The 19,735-nt window shown below is 48.8% G+C and overlaps 5 protein-coding genes across 5 annotated transcripts; 3 read left to right on the top strand and 2 right to left on the bottom strand.

The window, feature by feature from the left end:
- Positions 1-4,622: 4,622 nt before the first annotated feature.
- On the top strand, positions 4,623-5,067 carry BO72DRAFT_312395 (uncharacterized protein). Its single transcript, XM_040940516.1, has one exon. It carries the CDS (start codon positions 4,680-4,682, stop codon positions 4,902-4,904), a length of 225 nt encoding a protein of 74 aa, XP_040795592.1. The 5' UTR covers positions 4,623-4,679; the 3' UTR covers positions 4,905-5,067.
- A 2,742-nt stretch (positions 5,068-7,809) lies between these two features.
- Positions 7,810-8,241, top strand: BO72DRAFT_391623 (uncharacterized protein; the record flags this gene model as incomplete). Its single annotated transcript, XM_040941861.1, has 2 exons — positions 7,810-8,011; positions 8,069-8,241. The coding sequence occupies 2 exons, from the start codon at positions 7,810-7,812 to the stop codon at positions 8,239-8,241; spliced, it is 375 nt and encodes a 124-aa protein (XP_040795593.1).
- Positions 8,242-8,800: 559 nt separating this feature from the next.
- On the bottom strand, positions 8,801-9,574 carry BO72DRAFT_501755 (TRAPP subunit BET5; the record flags this gene model as incomplete). Its single annotated transcript, XM_040949009.1, has 5 exons — positions 8,801-8,818; positions 8,869-8,957; positions 9,029-9,174; positions 9,241-9,457; positions 9,538-9,574. 5 exons carry the CDS (start codon positions 9,572-9,574, stop codon positions 8,801-8,803), a joined length of 507 nt encoding a protein of 168 aa, XP_040795594.1.
- Positions 9,575-10,350: 776 nt separating this feature from the next.
- On the top strand, positions 10,351-13,711 carry BO72DRAFT_453535 (putative calcium/calmodulin dependent protein kinase). Its single transcript, XM_040946006.1, has 6 exons — positions 10,351-10,799; positions 10,882-10,951; positions 11,046-11,195; positions 11,288-12,079; positions 12,139-12,276; positions 12,348-13,711. The coding sequence occupies exons 1-6, from the start codon at positions 10,711-10,713 to the stop codon at positions 13,452-13,454; spliced, it is 2,346 nt and encodes a 781-aa protein (XP_040795595.1). The 5' UTR covers positions 10,351-10,710; the 3' UTR covers positions 13,455-13,711.
- A 387-nt stretch (positions 13,712-14,098) lies between these two features.
- Positions 14,099-15,967, bottom strand: BO72DRAFT_312584 (putative AT DNA binding protein). The gene is made up of 3 exons (XM_040940517.1): positions 15,593-15,967; positions 15,357-15,471; positions 14,099-15,236 (listed from the first exon to the last, which is right to left on the bottom strand). The coding sequence occupies exons 1-3, from the start codon at positions 15,632-15,634 to the stop codon at positions 14,359-14,361; spliced, it is 1,035 nt and encodes a 344-aa protein (XP_040795596.1). The 5' UTR covers positions 15,635-15,967; the 3' UTR covers positions 14,099-14,358.
- Positions 15,968-19,735: the final 3,768 nt, after the last annotated feature.

Consider the following 19,735-nt stretch of genomic DNA (forward strand, 5'->3'; position numbering starts at 1 on the left):
GGGAGAGGGAGAGGGAGAGGGAGAGGGAGAGTAGGAAGTGTAGCTACGGGGGAGCGCGGTTGAAATAGTGAGTATCCGATTATCATAAGGGAGGAGGGAATGGTAAGTAAGTAGGTAATAATAAGTAACCAGGCCAATCAGTAATACTTTGCAGTGGGCAGTGGGCAGTGGGCACTGCAGTGGACTGTGGAAAGTGATTGTGTGGGTTTACCTTTCTGTTCTTTCTCTTCTTTCTACAGTATTCTCTTTCTCTTTCATTATTATTGTTGTTGTTGTTGTTATTATTATTATTATTATTATTAATCTTCATTCCCCTTCTAAATTGCTGTCCCCCATAATAATTACTGTCAACTGAATGATCAATACTCTGTAACTACTTCACTAGATATCATCAAGTCGATTGTCTATTTGAGTCGATCTTAGTTTCCTCGCACACTTGCATACTTCATATCGAAGGAGGGACTGCTCTTTGTAAGGTTAATCTTACCAAGGTGCTGAGACTGTTCAGTTATTATCCCAATCATAAATAACAGCGAGAGATAGATGAGAAGAAAGAGAGAAGCGACGAGAGCGAGAGCGAGAGCGAGAGATAGAGAGGAACAGAAGAGTGCCCCGAATTCTCCCATTCGACCTTTCCATCTTGGGTTCCCCCTATGAGTACTCCGTACTAAGTAAGTTAGTAACTTACAGTACCCACCTAGTTCGTTTTCGCATACATGTAGTTACAGTAGCTACTACGCCTACACCCACTTGGTACGGAGTAGATAGCTTAAAGTCCTAAGCTGACTCGGCCCCTCCGTTCGCAGGGCTTCCGGGGCCTCGGGTGAGTGAATCTCTTGCCCTCTGAGCTGGTCCAACTGGTAATGTCACCGTATGGTTATCACCGTCAATCGCAGCCACACCGTTTCAGTCAGAATGCAACCCGTCTTCTTTTTTCTCAATGTTCTCTCTGTATTGATTCGCAATGTCTTCTGTTACTAATCTTGCTAGGAGGGTCAGCAATGGATGGTCGGTCTGCAAATTCGCACCATGAATGCATGAAGGAACTGGATCGCTTATATGTCCGGTCTCAGTTCCTCGCCCTTCTGCTGACCTGGCGCTCTTGCAGCAAGCAGGCAGGAACGAAGAAAAGTGCCCATCCCATCCTGGATCCTGGGTTCAGAAGTAATTGTGCATATGTGTACATCAAGAAGCAAACAGGTCGGATACAGTACAGTACAGACTGAGTGCTGTATCAACTGGTATGTATGGTACAGTACCTAGTGTACTCTATAAGGTACGAGTAAGCACAGCGCAATTGAACAAATACGAAACCAACCAGGGCATGCTGCCAACGGTACGGAGTACTAAGAATGTAACAATAAGCAAGAACAAAGTGGCGCGGGCGTTGGCCTCCCCTTAACCTTCTTAACTTGGTTTAGGGGGGGCTAAGTGAAGACAGGCGTCCTGTGAGAATTCTCATGAAGATCCCTGGAATTAAGCCGTTCACATTCATCATTTCTGGTTCCCCTTCCCCTGCTGCCACTTCTTGACCCATTGACTCATTGACCCATCGTCATAAAGCGTAGTTCCCCCTCGAGGAGTCTGTGATGGTCTTTTTCTGATTATTCTCCGCTGTTCCCTTTGCTCCAGTCGAATGACGTTCGCTGTCCGTGATCGGAAATACCGAGTATGTAAGAAGGACCGGACTCGCTTGACCTCGCACAATTTGTAGATGACGTTAGCTCCCTCGCCCGCGGGAAATGGATTAGTCAACCCTCAGCTCAGCAGCTCTGGGTGATTACATATGAGTAAGTCTGTTAACTAACTTATGAGTATTTCAAGATAACTAGCTAAGTACAGTAATCGGTAAGTAAGTTACTAACTTAGTTCAGACAATTTAAACTAACGAGTAGGTTTCGGATCAGAACTGCTGAAGACGCCCTGCATTCTGCACAGCCTCAATCCAACCCCCATCATCACCATCACCATCGCTATCATCATCGACTATCATCAAGTCAACTCGGTGGCTCCAGCTTGAGTGGGTGGTCAGATCGAGACTCAGACTGAGATATTCTAATACCACATAGGAATAAATCGTAGTCTTCATGGTATATGTATGTCATATAGCTTTGGTGTGGCGCTTCTTTCGGAGTGCAGCAAGCTGGCCGGTGGCGTCTTGCTACGTCTTGCTACTCCCCACTCTGATTTGCCCATAGTTCAATTGTGAAATCAGGCTACCCGCAAACTGAGGGGTAAGTATGTGAAAGTCAGAATGGGGGTAGGAAACCCCTCTTTGCCTGAAATCTCTTTTCTGGGATCCATTTTCGGTCCATCATAAGCTGTCCGCCTCTGCCTTTTTCCGCTACCTGTGCCCCAAAGCCCCGCTATCGATGTTATAAGTGCAGATGCATCCTAGATGCTGAGTCAGTGGCTAACCCCTCCATCGGATCAGACTCGGCCCCATTTGCCAGACTGCCCTGCAGTGCACCCGACTGAGTTCTTCGATTGACGAGAGGCTGAAACATACTGATCTACATGAGTACAGTCCTATGTACTGTGTACTACCTGCCATGTGGGTGCGTCTTGGTTGCTCGGGAACATGGAACAGTCGACCGCAGCGCTCTGATCTACCTCTGTCCCTGCAACATAGCTCGTCAGTTGTAAACCCTCATTGGCATGGTCAACAATTGATTTGACACCCTGCTGCGGCGTATTGAATGAGCTTCCTCATACAGAACCCAGAGCCGGACGCACTGATGGCTCGTTCGAGAAACAAAAAGGCGTTGAAGAGAAGGAGGGGGTTCGCGTGGGAGGCTAGAGTTTAGCTTGAGAGAGTCATTGGCCTTCGTGTGCTATCTCCGAGACAGTGATCAGATCATCTTCCTATGAGTACATTGAGTACATATCTGGTCTCTGATTTGGCGAGAATCCATTGCTGCTCGACCGGAGTCAACTATCAGTCATACACCAATGCTGGCTCCGCGAGGGTCAGCAGATGTCAGGAAAACAGGATAGAAGGAGGTCGTGAGCAAGCTAAACTCGACCGCTAGGCATGCTTGACAACGTCGGACACAATCTCGTTGTAGCACCCCCTCTGGAGACAAGCAACGATAGGACGCAGGGTCAAGGGAACCCTTGGGCCATCTGGCGGTCATTGCACCGCCGAGCATCTTGAAGACTGGCAATTTCATGGCTTGGAAATCACTACATACCTATGAGTGGCAGCACCCTAGTCTCTAGATATAACGCACACATACTATACACACTTGGACCTCGACAACATTTCCTACCTAGGGCTGGGCGCAATGACGTGGGCTTCCTTGGCCAGCGATAACCCGCCTACATACTGCCAGAGGACACAAGCAGTGGGGAAGGAATAGCCTCGGTGCCAGGTAAGGAGAGGTAACCCCAGGCATGATAGGTAGTATGCAATTGGCTATTGTTATTAAGGTAGGGATCACAATGCCAACCATGCAGCAGTCAATTTATTCTTCCATGCGCCTATTTGCGGAGATCCGGTTGATAACCATGTTGCCATCACTCATCTTTCCGCAGTAAGCTATAGACTTGCCAGCCCATCCATCCGTGATCCATCCATCCACCTCTAAACTGCAATTCACCTACCCCTCAGCTGGTCACCTCGCTCAGTAATACTAAAAGTCTAACCTTAAATACAAAGGCCGCGAAGATAATGAAGATCAAATGGGAGGGGCAACCTTGCAACCGAGTCTACGCGACTTGTCATTAACTGCAAAGATAGTCCGGCTAGGCATGAGTGATCGCTCAGCCAAGCTCATTTTGACTGGCCGGAATGTAGCGCTTTGACCAGACGGGAGCCGAAAACTGAAGGTAGTTATCGAAGGTGACCTTGAGTAAGCTGATGGATACATAGTTAACTAGTTGTGGAATTAGTTAGTCAGTCAACTACCTTAGTCCGTCACAAGTTGATAATGATCGTGAATTGAGTGATTTGCCTACTCGAATTACGGGGAGTACTACGTACTGTACAAGTACGTAGTCAACTTAGTAGTCTAAGCTAACTGCTGCTGAGATCCAGTTTGCACGAGGGATTTTTTGCAGCCAATGGAAATTTCAAGTTGAAATGTCCGACGTCGGCACTGCGACCAACAACAAGAGACAACCGAGGAGCCCATTCGTTCTTGTCATACCTCTCTTCCGGTACAAAGTGCTTGTATATCCACTCTTATTTAGGCTAGCTCTATACTCACGTAGGATCATGTATAGGTGCGCGCGCACACACACGAACAGACAGACAGGGAGAAGTAGGCACGTCGCAGCAACACAGTAGAAAGAACGACTACAGCCCCGCTGAATGTGGGGAACCATCTCCGATGGAATTCAGGTCGTCCTTTCTAGCATCGGAATCTAAACCGTGCTGGGCGATGGAACATGATCAAGCTAATTAACCCTGGTTTTTGTGTATCGCGGGGGAACGAATTGTTTACGCAGTCTGCGCTACTTTAGTATCCGTAGTTTACGAATCTCTCTGTGTTTCCTTTCCAATCATCCGATTAATTTTATACAGTAATCAAAGTCTTGTATTAGCAACCGGGATGACTTCACTTTTTAGAGACGTTTTTTTTTCCCTTTCCTTTATAGCCACGCGGATTAGGGAGTGGCTCGTGTAAGGTGTAGTGTATTTGCCCTATAAGATCGGATCGGAGTTTCAACTGCAGATGCAATGCGTGTTTGCTTTTTCTTTTTCTTTTTCTGTTTTTTGCTTTTTTCTCTTTTTCATCTCTCTCTTTCCCCTGCCTTCCCCTTTCCTCCCCTTCCGCTCGCTCCTAGCTGTGCATCTGGGGAATCCGGCCCGGGATGACGGATGCGAGGTGATTTTCTCCCGCACCTTACTTAGCTCATGCCCAGCTGCTGCAGGAGTGGTCAACTGCCGTTCGGTCTGATCGCCTACCGGTTGGTCAAAGGAGAAGGAGGGTGAAGCAACGAAACAATGGGGCTCATTATCACATATCGCGGTGTATTTTGTATCCCAAATGGTCTTCGGCTCTATGTCCTAACAGCCTGGCCGATGACGGGTTACCCATAGTATTGTAGAGAGCACAGCCGGCCGTATTGATTCAGTTCGGGAGGAGAACGAGCCGTACTCCGATACGGTCAAGGGAAGAAACGGCTTGATAAACCCATTGAATCACTTGAAACAAGTTATCAAACAATTTAGCCATAACTAGTACGTTGAGTTGACAACTACATGCTAAGTTAGTGCTATTGACTACCAGTCAAACATGACTCTGTTTGGATACAGGAAGAAGAGAACGGCTTGACTATTGTCATCTTGAACGGAAGCTTTTTGCGGAATACACTGTGTACGTAGTTAGTTGTACTTCAGTTCTGAAAATAACCCATATTAGATCTCGAAGACTGTCAAATACCTACTGGGTACGTAATACTAAGAGTAGCAAACTTACTTATAGCTTCTTGACCGCTAGTCAGTCAGTCAGTCCAACATTATCCACCAGGATGTTGATAGCGGTGGAATGATCGAATCGGGCCTCAGTGAACCGAGAAAAGCTGACGAGCTGCCTACTGACTAGGAAATTCCGACAGGTACAGTACAGTATGGGCTGGGTGCATAGGGGTCTGAAGGGTCAATGGGTGCGCCTTTTAATTCAACCAGTCGGTCTCCTCCATTTGGGACCTGGGACAGCAGCCAGCATGGAGACTACGATACGAGGAGCGTCGCAGCTGGTTGGTCCGTCATCATCAAACCATGTGGTATGACATTGAGCTGGTACAGTAAGTAGTCTACACCACTTCGCGCGGATCGAACTAAGCAAGCAACCCCCCTCTTCGACCCCAGAATTTTGACCACGGTGGCACAAATTCTGACGGAATCGTTAAAGCAAGCATCTCCGGTCAAGGCCTCCCTGGCCAGTGGGGAAAGGGGATGTTGACTCCACGTAGCCGAGCCGTCGGGGCCCAGGACAAATAACAGAACGGATTAATGCCGGGCTCAAAGCTTCCTCGCACTTGCGCATCTATTTTGGCTTTCCCGATAGAGATTAAGCTGCTTCTCAAGCCCCTTCAAGTGCGACTGCACGAAGGGCTGCGGCAGCCCGGACTGGATAGAGTTGACGCAGCCAACGATGATCATATCGTTAGAAACAATCGACTACTCTGTACTGCTAAGTGGCATGAGCGGGTACTGGGGGTGGTGATGATGATGATGATGATGACGGTGATGGCATAGGCGGCGAGAGACCGGAGCATGGGCCGATATCAGATCAGATGATTGTCGAAGGAAGGAAACTCGGTCTGACCTGGTCGGATCTGGTTTGATCAGGCGGATGATCCGCCAGTGCTGTTTTGGAAGGCCAAAGAGTACAAATCAGTCTTTGGTTCCGCAAACAGGCGATTCTATGCGCGAAGTTTGCCTTTGGGACATGGTGCGGACAACAAATCGATGCCGGAGCGGGAGGCAGAGCGCTCGGAGCACTTCAGCCCATACCTCTTCCTCCCTCTCTGTTCTTCTTCCTGTGTTGTACTGTTATTGAACCCAAGCCAGATGTCCAAAAGGTTTGTTTGACCGCCAGATTGTCAATCGATGGTCATGCTGTTCCCTAGCTAGTTGACCGGTCTGGATATTTTGAAAGCGTCGCGTTCACGACCGCAACGGCCCTGCACTGTTCGACCGACCGATCGTCTGTTGCAACCGACGCCCAACCCCTTGGCGATGTTCAGGTGCTGCGCAGTATCGTTCTTCGACGAGCTCTCTCTCGGATATTTTGTCGTCGCGTGAGAAAGAATAAAGGATTATCAGCTGAGCCAGACATCGTGCTTGAGAATAGCGCTACGAGTGCAATCAGAAGTGGTTGCAATTCTAGGGACCTGCGACAGCAGCAGCAGCTTAGGTAAGATTCCCTAGGTTCAACCATGACGCCTGCTGGGATTTGCAAGAATGATCGACCGCCAATTAAAGTCTGGAATGGAACAATCATCTATACAAGTCTCAGGTACTACTTACTTTCTACATACCTTTACTCTCTATCACACATTTCATTGACTCGTACCTCGCTACATCATAGAGAATAATAATGGTGACGCCGAGGGCCATGATGATCGCTGGGATCTTCTGTAGTATGCCGACCAGCCCAGGCCGTGGCGAATTACCTCAGCTTGAGTCAGTCCGATGTCATTTTCCTACGTCGCTATCAAAGCGAACCACGATTCAATTACTCTTAACTTTGGTTTAGGGATCCGTTGCTCTCGATCTTGCATGTCATTTCGGGAAATGATCGTTCTCATGTCCCATGGCCCTTATGCCTTGCTGCATCAATGACTTTACTACGAAGTGATAGGAAAGGACAGACGTCATGTCGAAACAGCAGCAGTAACAGCAGCAGCAGAAACCACAGAAGACGATAACTCCGGCTCGAAACAATGAACCAAGGCGGACTTTCTTCTCGGCTCTATGCGCGTCCTAACTATTCGATATTCCTGACGTACTCGATAGAAAACCAAACATTCTAGAAGGCATCAATGCCACAGATTTGACTACTGGACACCAGTCCCAACCCCCTAATGACATCTTCGAAACCTTATCTGAACTTTATCTCAATGTGAATCTCTTTGATCGAAACGATCAATTTCATCAGACATAGCTTGACATCAACATTGCATCAGGGCCAGTAGATAGAGGTCCATGGACGAAGTTATAAGGCCGCCCAGGGTTGCCTTGCTCTACTGTAGACTATCCAAAATCACCAATTCTTTACACCGATTCAACTACTGCCCCCAGGTTGTCTCTTTCACAAAGACGTTTCCCACACCTCATTAATTCCCTTCATCAACATGTCGAACCGCTACGAGAGAGAAGCTGAAGACCGCTACGAGGCTGACAATGACACCTCTCCTGTTTCGGGAACTGTCTACGACAACTCTTACGCCCATGAGACCCAGTCGGGGCTGAGGGGACAGATTCCTGTTCAGAAAGACGAAGATCGCTATGATGACCCCATGCAGCCTCCCTATTCCAACTCGGACCAACAGCTTGGTAGGTTCCGCACCACCTTGGACGAACGATGAGCAGATGGCTAATAATCGTCTACAGCCCAAGATGAGAACGAGGCCATTGATCAGTCCAACATCCTGCAGGGAAGCCGCCTGCGTCATGCGAAGCCATCGACAAGAAACGCCTACAACGAAGGTCCGGATGAGGACGACTTGCCTGAAGAAGTGCTCTACGGCAACTCCGGTGTGTCCAGCACTGGTGGCGTGGCTTGAAGACATCCGTCACGATGGTGGATTTGATGCGCAACGTGGAATGACTCGTATATGAGTTTGTTATTATTGTTCAGTGATGAATTGCTCTTATGTTGATATGTAATTATGTACTGTACACGAATTGAATGTGGAAGATCTGCCTAGCCAATTCTGCGGCAGGATATCGTTTCCATGAAGTGCAGGAATATTGGTATCATTCCGGGCCACTTGATACTGATTGAGTTAGTTCTGGCCGTAGCCATGAAAGGTGAAAGTGCCCTGATCTCAAGTAAGAAGGATCTCAACGAGGCTTGACGTATCGCAGACGATGTATGTATGAATCGTGCCATGCTGCACATGATAAGCATTTAAGTCTAGCCTCTGTTTCCAACACTTCGCGTAGCGTGTGTTGCGGCTATCGAGCTATTGTGGAGCGTGATATTTTGGAATGGTGGGAATCTGCTGCCGCGCAGAATTTATCTGCCGATGCAGCTGTTGGCAGGTTGATTGTGTGAAGCCAGTCTGAGTTTCATTTCCGAATGACGTATGATTCCGAACTTGAAGGGCATGGATGACCGATTCACGACAAGACTCGTGTCTACACAGTGATCAGAAGAAACCTTGGTAAGGGCATGGCCTCGCACGTACCACAAATTGTTCTAGAGACTCTTCAAATAGCTCATTATTGACGCCCACACCCCCTGGATGCTCGACAGGAGACAACGGGTTCTTGACCACTGCCGGACCATGATTAGAGGTTAGCTTGGCGCATTCTAACAAATCGTGAAAGGAGTGTGTTTTGATTTACCGTATTCGACGTAGAGATTGATGTAGATTTGCTGCAATGCAACGCGCATACTTGGACTCTTGATATCCGTGAGCATGACGAATTTGATGTTGGTTGGCGTCTCGTAGTAGTGCAATTTATATTGGCTCGTCTTGTACGTGACGAAGCTGGAGTTGAAAGAGCCTGGTCAGTTGAGATTGAACCCCTGATTCATGAGCCAGCCACAGCCTTACTTGTCGTCCTCCCCTCCCAATTTGCGCACCAGATTGCGGAGCGAAAACACAGTACCAAAGATCAATTTCGCATCGTCATCCGTTGTCCGCGCGGATTGGCCAAGAAGCACAGGAGCGCTGGTGGCTGGCGCAGAAGCTTCCGAGGTAGGTCGCGAAGATTTGCTGCCTGAAGTAGAGACTGGACGAGGCAGCCAGCGTCGTTTGTATATGCATTCCGCTAACAGCAGGGCGGGATGGGGTTAGCATGTGGAAATCTGGGGACGTCAATACAAGGGAAGCGGAGAAAAGGTACTGTACCGTGCCGGTCAAAGATATAGAAAGAATAAACCACCATTGCGGTAGAACGGACAAGTCAATGATAATTTGACAAGAAGAACCGAGGAAGGAAAAAGCGGGAGAGAGTATGTGTGTGCAGAGAATCTGAGCCAAGAGTAAGAGGAAGATTGTGAGTCGTGAGTCGTGAGTCGTGATGAGATGCGGAGGTTGGAGGGAGGAGGGTTAGATAGCGGACAAGTGGACGAGGGAAGCTTGTGGGCGGTGAGCCACCCCAGTGTGTTTAGTTGTCGATAAGGAATTACGGAGTAAATTACTCCATACTAAAACGAAAAGGAGAACAGAGATCAAACACCCAGTACGGTACTATTTTTATCATTGATCTACTCACCTACATGTTATGAATGCTATCAACATGATTGAAATATGTCACTATGTCAATATGTAAGTTCGCCTGTATTGTATACTCTGATCTAATTTCTGGAGGGTTCAAATAGGTCAAATAAATCAATTAACAAAAAAAAAAAGCCCAGCCAGGATTATAATTCATGAACAGGAGTACAATACGGGGTACATAGTTATACAGTACATACTATACACACTTTGACACTGTATACACACGTACTGCCAACCATCAGCCCTATAGCCTACAGCTGATGATCTCCGCTGTAAATCAACTACCGCGTGTAGTCTAGGCTGGTTAAGATGCATGAGTACATAGTATGTACAGTAAATACCATAGGGTGGAGGGTGAGGTTGAGCGAGTGTATACCGTAAGTCCAACTGTACAGTAATCCCCCCCCTCCTCTCCCGTCGATCAATTATTCCTCCTCTTTCCTCCACTCAGTAAATTGCGACAAACCACCTCCTTCTGCTTCGTGTATATTTCACCCGTCTCTATACCTAGAAACTTATCAATCAAGCTAACTGTCTCGCTTGACTGGGCTGTCTTTTCTTCTGAAGCTGCTCTCTTTCTCTCCTTCAACTAGGCACCTGTACTGTACCAGTGGTGCTTATCTCTAACCCGCCATTCATCTCCGGTCCTTTCTTACCCCCCCTCCCCCACAAACATTCGCTCTCAAGGCAGCCGTCAATTTTTGATTCCCTCCCCATCACGGCAACCCAGCAAAGTTTCAGAGAGGTCTTTGTCAGACTCAAACAGCCTTTGTGCTGTCGTTCCTCCATCTTCTGCTTCCCATGGCTCACGAAAACCTCGAACTGGCCCAACAGAATGGTGCGCCAAGCGACCAACCTCCGTTGCCACAACCCTGGCCCTTCCGTTCTGCGTATGTGCATTTATTTGCTATCCATTCTTCTTTTGAAATGGTACTGGTCAGGTTGATATCTGACCGTGCACACGATGCTCAGGTCAACACCATCATATGGTAGCCCGCAGAGGCATCATCGCCGTAACCCAGTAGTCAGGCGGCCGGTAAAGGTAGCGCCCATCCGAGAGTCTCTCCAGTCACATCTGCCGTCTTCCCGTGGCGTTCAGTGTCCCATTGTGCAATGGTTCTGACTATCCTGGATAGGAGACGCTCGACGCACGCTCTGAGTACACTACGAGCCAGGATGACGGAACTGCTGAACACAGAATCAACCAGTATGTGATCAAGCAAGAAATCGGCAGGGGCTCCTTTGGAGCGGTGCACCTCGCGGTCGACCAATTTGGAAACGAATATGTAGGGTCTATGCTCATCCTCGCCATGAACTAACGGCATTTTACCTGCAATATTAGGCAAGTGCTCGCGTGACTGACCCAGCCGATCAATAGGCCGTCAAAGAATTCTCAAAGGCTCGTCTCAGGAGACGGGCCCAGTCCCATCTGTTGCGGAGACCACGCGGTCCGAGGCGCCCTCTGGATGGCTACAATTCCCCGCTGCATCGCTATTCGGCAGGCGTCGAGGACTACAAGCAAGATGCCCTCTACCTGATCAAGGAGGAAATCGCAATCATGAAGAAATTAAATCATAACAATCTTGTCTCACTGATAGAGGTCCTAGACGATCCCACAGAGGACTCTCTCTACATGGTTATGGAGATGTGCAAGAAAGGCGTGGTTATGAAGGTTAGCCTTGAAGAAAGAGCCGATCCGTACGAGGATGCTCTCTGTCGCTGCTGGTTCCGTGACTTGATTCTCGGGATTGAATACCTCCATGCTCAGGGCATCGTACACCGAGATATCAAACCGGACAACTGCCTGGTAACGAATGACGACGTCCTGAAAGTTGTCGACTTCGGCGTGTCTGAGATTTTCGAAAAGGATTCTAACATGTACACGGCAAAGTCTGCGGGCTCTCCTGCCTTTCTTCCTCCGGAATTATGTGTCGTGAAGCACGGCGACGTTTCGGGAAAAGCGGCAGATATATGGTCGATGGGCGTCACGCTGTATTGTCTGCGCTATGGAAAGCTTCCGTTTGAGAAGCAAAGTATTTTCGAACTTTATGAGGCCATCAAGAACGACGCAGTTGTGTGTGAGGAGGAGACTGACGACAACTTTCGTGATCTGATCTCTCGGATCTTGGAAAAAGATCCGACAAAACGGATCCCGATGCATGAGCTGCGAGTAAGTTTGGGCGAGTGTAGATCCTCTGGAACGTACTTTGCTCATGTAGTGAACTGCAGGAGCATCCATGGGTAACAAAAGACGGCTTGGACCCTCTTCTGTCAGAAACCGAGAACACAGCGGAGATAATCGACCTTCCGACCGAGGAGGAGATGAATTCAGCTATCACTAGGACTATCGGGCATGTCATGGCTGTAGTAAGTATTTTTGAATCCCCTTTGTTCCTAAGCCTTCCATCAGCGTATGAAGAACCTCTAACGAAACATAGATCAAAGCCGTGAAGCGCTTCAAAAGACTACTTGATCCAGCAAAGAGCGATCCTCCAATGCAGAGTATTCTCGGTCAGGAGTACGAGAACCATTTCGTAGAGCCCCCACTGGAAATGGAGCCAGGAGAGAGCTTTGCAACTGGCCACTTGGGTGCGAAGAGCAAGGCTCAAAGTTTAAACACATACAACAGGACAGCTTGGGAGCAGCATTACGCCTTGAAAGAGCCTCACGGTCAGACCGAAGAATCAACTCACAACCAACCGTCAGGTGGCGGTCAACAACTCCCCACAGAGGATCCCACCACTGTCAGCAGTTGCAGAATTGGTACGGAAGACGCGCCAGAGAGCAAGGACTCGGGCTCCGTACGCAATATCAATGTTCGAGGAGGATTCATTGACGACCCGCAACCCACCTCTACGCCACAGTCTCCGTCTCCTTTCATACCACTATCCCGAGCAAGCTCAGCAACAACCAAGCGCAGCGTTGAGGGGACGCGCGGACATGCACGCGACCCTCTCGAAGAAGAATTCCCCTTCCTCTTCATTGGGCCGTCAACTTATACGGGCTCCCCTTCGAGCGAAGGATGTGACTATGCAGTGAATCATCTCATTCCTGAAGAACCAGGGAAAATGGCTGAGGATCTGGCCGATGTGGATACCGCCATAGACCTCGACCTAAACGCTGATATGGCCTGTCCGATCGTGAGCGAGTCCCCTGGTGCTGCGGAATTCGATATCTATGAGACTGCCTACCGACAGGAAATCGAGCGGATTCGAGCACCCAGCTTTCCTCGCAAGGGCAGAGAGCCCAAAGTGTACTTGACCCGTCGCGTAGAAGGTAAAGACGATGTGATGAAGCTGGTGGGTGAGAACGCCACAAAGTTGGGGCCAATGTTCGGTGTGAAGAAAACATCTAGCTCTGGATTGGCTTCTGCTGTGAGTGCAATCAGGCTGCAACTGGAACAACAGGAGAGAGTAAAATCCTCGGATGTACTGCCGTTGGCTACTGCAGCCGGAGTCACTACGACGGACACATCGAACCCCGAGCGCTCTGCATCTCATTTACGAAACATAGTCGACCGAGTCAGAAAATGTGCAGATCCATGAGAGAATGGAGGGTGGCATTTCACTAGCATTAACTGTGGCCTCAACAACAATAGATGACTAGTGGAATGGTCTGTACATGGATCCATACTGTGCACTGTCTTAAAAAAATCTGACCTCGTCGCATTGGTAGGTGCTTTTTCTCTCCCTTGCACACCAGCTGTGTAGCATCAAGGACTGGGCTGAATGCTGTGCTCTTATATAACACCATGCAATAATTAGTATCATACAAGTAATCAAGTATGTGACATAGAGAAGCGCGCGGCAGGTTGGCGCATTTGAAAAGACATCAGTAAAAGGCATAACAAAATTGTTGGCAGGGAGGTAGATCAAAAAAAGTATAACTTGCGAATCAGCGACACAAGGACTTGTGATATCATGTCTCATTGTTCATAAGGTTGCCGACCAAGCAATTGTACAGGGCATGAAACGACAGTTCTTTGTTGTTTTGTTCAAACGAATTCATAAATAATCTGTCATCGATCCATATGCGCAGACGTAAATGCTGGCAGAATGTGATATTCCAAAACTTGGAAACATGTCTCTAGAAGGCGTTCTTGCTTGAGTTCTTTTCTCCAATTCGACATATTTGACACGCCTGGACCCTTCTGCTAGATGCTTTAGCCCGAACATAAATAATATGCTTGCGCGCTGTAAGTAAGAAAATGTATCGTAGATCGTATAGAAAAGAAGCAGATAATAGAAGTTGCACGTGAGTGGCACGAGCCATGCGTTGAGCACGTTCCCTGGTATAGCTGGGCTGTCATCGTTACTTGATCGATCTTGTTCGCGACAACGATTTGAAAAGAGAGGGAAATTGTCTTTTATGATTGACATGGAATCATTAATCGTGAGTCGATATTTTCTGAGAAAAAAAAGGGATTTCCATCTTTGCCGGAATTGTCCGTTATTCAGATCGAGTTTCTGCTGGTCTTTCTATCAATAATTCTGGAGCCGTCCCATGCGCTTCTTCCGGGCGCCTGGCGAGAGGATGAATTAGATTCCTCCGATTGCTCTCCACGAATGATGTCCTATCAGGCAGAAGGGGTTCGAATGACCGATCGCCTGTTTCTCGTCTTTGAATCGATTCCCTATGTCCTAATTGTAGCGCTTGTGGCGAAGGTAGAGTTTGTCTCATTTCTGGGGGCCGCGGCAATTCCCTCATTGAAGGTACCAATTCCTGACTGGGCATTTCTTGCAATCGCGCTTCACCGATTGCTCCTCCCATTGATAATGGCCGCCTCGGTGGTGCAGGGTAGTGTAATTCGGATTGAGACGAATTCAGCGGCCTGCCAACGACCTGGGGACCGAATAGAGGTGCTCCAGGCCCCAGGCCAGCAGGACTAGTTGGCGCAGAAGGCAATTTCCCCTTGGTTGAGCCGGATCGTCGCGGAGGAGGATAGGTTTCCCCGCGGGCCTCAGCAGCCGCCTTACGTCGTTCTGATTCAGCCTTGCTTGGGCGACCTCTTTTCCGCGGAGGTTCGCCTCTGACAGTGATACTCTCCGAGCTGGGAGACAAAAGGGTCGAGGCACCACTTTCGCTACTGTAAGAAGCAGTACTGGTCGCAGGGCGTGGCTGAATTGCACGAGGGGGGCGGATCCCTTTATCTAGAGGAAACAGAGGTCGTTTACGCAAGGCACTGGGGTCCAAGGGTGCAGTTGCTGGCGGTGCAGATTCGTGGGCGTGAGGAGGAACCGGCCCACGGCCGGGATTGACAGATAATGATAATGGTACGTGCTGACACATGTTGTAGAACGCCATCTGGCAGGAGTTGAGTGAGCGACCTAAGTTGATCGGCGTCAGCTAGCAGACATAAATCAGGGAGTGTTCTCTGGCCCAATGTGGGCTAGCACATGTGCTCAGTCGAACTGAAACCTCCAAGACATCGAATGACAGTTTTGTACCTTGAGGCAAGGGAATGTCCGTCCAGCTTGGCGTGATACCGAAATCCCGGATCATTTTTACTAAGTGGCTCGAGGGAACTCTGGCCTTCTTTAAGATCTCGGTAAGTAGCGTGTACTTAAGTCCATCGTTAGTCGTCCGTAAAACAAGTCACAGGATCGTTTAACACCTGCGATCCCATTGATCGAAAGGTCCAAAGGGAAAGAACAACGAACGAAAAAAAGGGTAATTTTCGTACCTTCTCCTCCTCGTTCCACGGCCTCTCTGCTAGATTCGACATATCCAGTTGACCATGGAAGCTGGGTAGAAGTGGCTTTTCTTCTAGAGTCGGCCCAACCGGCGACAATGAGTCAATAGAAGAGATCGGGATTCTAGACAATGATGACAAGACGTAAAGAGTGACGCGTCACGCGACTTTGAGAATCCAAAAGTACACAAGCAGTACCAAAGCCTACCAGGATAAAAGTGCGCACTGCGGCGAAACCGAGCGACAGCGTTGGAGAGCCACCAAGAACAGATTCTAAACAGGGAAGAAAAAGCGATAGGGACAATAGAAACAGGATATACTCGTAGCGAAATCAGAAAGAGCCTCCCAAAAAGAATGATGCGTCTACAGCAAAGGAGCAACACGTGGGCGCTCAGGAACAAGCGCGTAATGTGGGCTAGCGAAACCGCAATCGAGGACAAAGGAAAGGACGACGCTCCAACTAATAACAGTCAGCAAACGAAGGAGAGGGTATAGAATTGACGCGCAGAGAGTTGATAATAGACATTGAAGTTCAAAAGAACGATTACTTCAAGAAACGAACGCATAAGAGACGGGAAGCAGGAATAACGAAGGTCATATGAGGCAAGGGCAAAGGATGCCGTAGCAAGGCAAATTCGGGCGAGGTGGGAGACGAAGCACCAGAATGAAAATGAAAAGAAGCGGCCTTGATGTTTGCAAATGACCACCACACTGAAAAAAGGCAATGAAGAACAGAGGCCTTTCGCAGGGCTAAAGAAGCCGGAGATGGAATCAGTCAAACGATTGAACAGAAGAGGATCGGGGCCCTCCCCACAGGAAGGATATCAGATGTCGACGTTGGAGATCGAACAAGATTATCTGGAACGAGCAGTTTCAACGGTGCATATTGGCACACCACAGATAGAGGGGGAAAAGAGAATGCAGGAAATGGAAAGGAAGAAACAGAAGAAGCTGGACCAGTCGTTGAGTTGCACTGAATCATCCCAGGGACTTTTTCTAGCCAGACGGACTTTTTTACCCTCGGAACCGCGCAGGACAGTATTGTAGCTGCCACAAATGTGTGGCCGGAGGGAGAAAGGGAAGCTGCAGGGACTCCTTTCCGGGATGCTCACTGTCCGTCAACCGAAGACGATCTTTCGCGAACAATACAGAAGAGCCATGATGGGTCAGGACTCAGATCAGACCGAATTATGAAATACAGCGGATCCAACCAGTCTCAGGTGGGATTAGACCGGGGCCCTACCGAGAACAGAATAGTGTTTCGAAAACACGATGGTTTCAAGTGACCTCAAGTGCGCATCCTCCTCCGACGAGACAGGAATCAAAGGAATCAAACAATGCCTCACCAAGGAGGGGCTGCAGTAGCCCTGGCCGGCCCGCGAAAGGACGAAAAAGACCAGGAGGGGCACGACAGAGCATAGGGAAAGAGCTAAGGATGCATGTTGCTGGGACACCATGGGAACCTGGCCGGATGAGAGTGTAGGGGGCACAGGACCTAGCCGGGCTCGGCGTGAAGAAGTAATGCGACAACAGCCTGCGACTACTGCTGTACGCCCTGACTACGGGATGGAACCAAAGTTTAAAGCCTTGTTTGTGGATTGGAGAAATACCGTGGAAATAGACGGTGGTTAATAGGCGCGAAGAAGCGTCAAGCCACGGCTGTGGACTGCGAAGAAGCTTGCCATTTCTAGACCAAAGGTTCTGTCAACCTCTGGGGCGGAGAAGACCCCTCTCATAGGATGGAGTACGGTCTCCATAGCGTGCATGATAAGCGAATTACCGTGGAAGCATCCAGACGCACCGATGGTCTGGGTCGGTCGAGAGAGAGTGGGCCGGGTACTGGAAGCAACAGTTCCTAGGAAGATGATATCCAAGTCGAAAACTTGTAGAAGATTAGCTAGGGCGAGCTTCCATGGTCATTGGCCATGTCTGGAGGCCCGCGTACTCTGAACCTGGACTTCTGGCGTGCAGTTGCAGCACATGCAAAAATATGCATTGGCCTTATTCATGATAGCGGGAATGCACACCGCAATGACTGGCAGAAATTGGATAGCGGCGGAGGTGCTTGATAACCGCAAGGTGGGGTGAAAGGCTCCGCAATAGGCGCAGACGAGGAGTAAAATCCTGGAGGCTGGGTAAATAAATGGGTCCCGTTAGTGCAAAAAGCAATGGGACGAAGACTGCAAGGATGTTCCGAAACGGCCAGACCGGGATAGGTTGCTACTTGGCTCTCTCTCCGTCGTTCCTTCTTTCTCTTCTTTACCAAGCATGGTAGTGATTTTGATCCGGACAGTCTGTCAAGCTTAGTGGAAGCAAGCAGTATATGTCATGTATGATAACATTGGGTAGGACAAGGCTGCCCCCATCGAAGAAAATTAGAAAAGGCACGGTGAAGGTGGAAATCATGTAAAGGGAAGCGAGTAAAGGTAAGCAATACTCATTGTAACCGAGCTGTACTGGTCCTCCGTTGGAAAAGGCCAAAGGTTCGGAGTGAATGACATAAATATCATATTATAGTATCGTGCAGGAAAGGAAAAGGGTGGGGGGGTTCTTTCTGCTGTCACTGTTGGTTTCATACCTACCATCCCGTCCAATAAGTAACAGGCAGGGCGCGCAGGGACGAAATCCATCAGGAAGATGTACTGTAAAGCGAACGGGCGATGATATTTGCCCACGGGGCAAGTTCGACGCATGCCGCTGCGCTTGAGCTGCAAGTATTTCGTGAGAAGTAGTAGCGTTTTGCTATTACTAGTTACTCGCCCATCGACGGAGCGTCTTGCGAATGGAACAGCCAATCTTGCCACTGACGGGATGAATCGACGGGTCAGTTATGACCGGAGGAACCAAACAAGCAGCAAGTCTTGAGTTCTTAGTCGCTGTGGGAGGGCAAGCCACTGGATTGAAAGCGAGGATGGCCTGTACTCTGCAGCGTAATGTCTAATTGAGACTGACCATGGTCCATGCACGAGAACCATGCACGCAGGAGGGAGCAAGGCCCCGCCGATTTGAATCAACCGTCCAAAATATAGTCTGCTTATAGTACCGTAGTCCTGCGTGGCGTTGAAACTGGGTCTTTTGGGGGAGGGGGGTGTTTGGCCCCCTACTTCAACCTCCTAGCTTTCAGCCACTTGCAAAACGGTGTTGGAAAAAGAACACCAGCTTTCTCTGATGCATTGAAATTTAACCCGAGCCAACAGACATGAAATAAATGGGGCAAGATGGTTGAGGAGGCAGAGGGAGAGGAACAGAGGGTGGAGGAAAGGAGTGAGAAGTCCAAGAGGGAAAGGATGAACAAAGAGCCCCGGGAGGGGAGAGAGGGGGGAAGGCCACGGGAACCTGTGGCGCATTTGAATTTACGGAGCAGTAGTCTAGTACCGTGTACGGTATCCGGTACCCACCGTGAAGGTACCAGTGTCTTTGTTGGCAGGTGGAAAAAAGACCGTGGCAGCCCCACATCTCAGGTACCCGTTGCGCTTGTACCGTAGTACTACTAGTACGAAAGCACGGCGTAAGTAAACTAACTATTCATGTAAGTAAAGTTATCATTCGGAGAAAAATCCACACGGACAGGAAAGATTCCTATGGGTTGCAGTCGATCTCAACACGCGCGCTGCTGATAATACTTGGTACGAGTATGAGCTGGCCTGTGCGAAGTAACACTTGAGATCAAATTAAATGCTTGGGTAGTGTATCATACATCGATACTACATGCGTACTACTAATTGGGCGGTTTACCTGCTTGATTTCCTCAGTGAACCATTATGTTTCTCCTAGGGCTGGGCCATCAACTGTCATACTGTGCGTAATTTTGTACGCTAAACTTGTACTCTATGTACAGTATGTACAGTACATTCAGTACACTGTCAATATCTCTGTAGTGGCATTTTTCCGGCTGGGTCAGTTACCAGCCAACTGGGACGACCAATCGATATTCAGTAATATTTCATATTCACCTGGCAGCTATAGTTGATACTTATATTACTCAGTAGTCTATGTAGAAACAATTAATCTCAAGGACGCGATCGATTCGGATGCTAATAATACCTGACACCGGCGTCATTCCATTTTGGGTGGTCCGGCATTACTAGGGCGGAGTCTAGGAGTTTAACTTGTTTCCGTTCCACTCTTTCCCCT

Source organism: Aspergillus fijiensis (assembly GCF_003184825.1).
Source record: "Aspergillus fijiensis CBS 313.89 unplaced genomic scaffold BO72scaffold_95, whole genome shotgun sequence".
Lineage (NCBI taxonomy): Eukaryota > Fungi > Ascomycota > Eurotiomycetes > Eurotiales > Aspergillaceae > Aspergillus > Aspergillus fijiensis.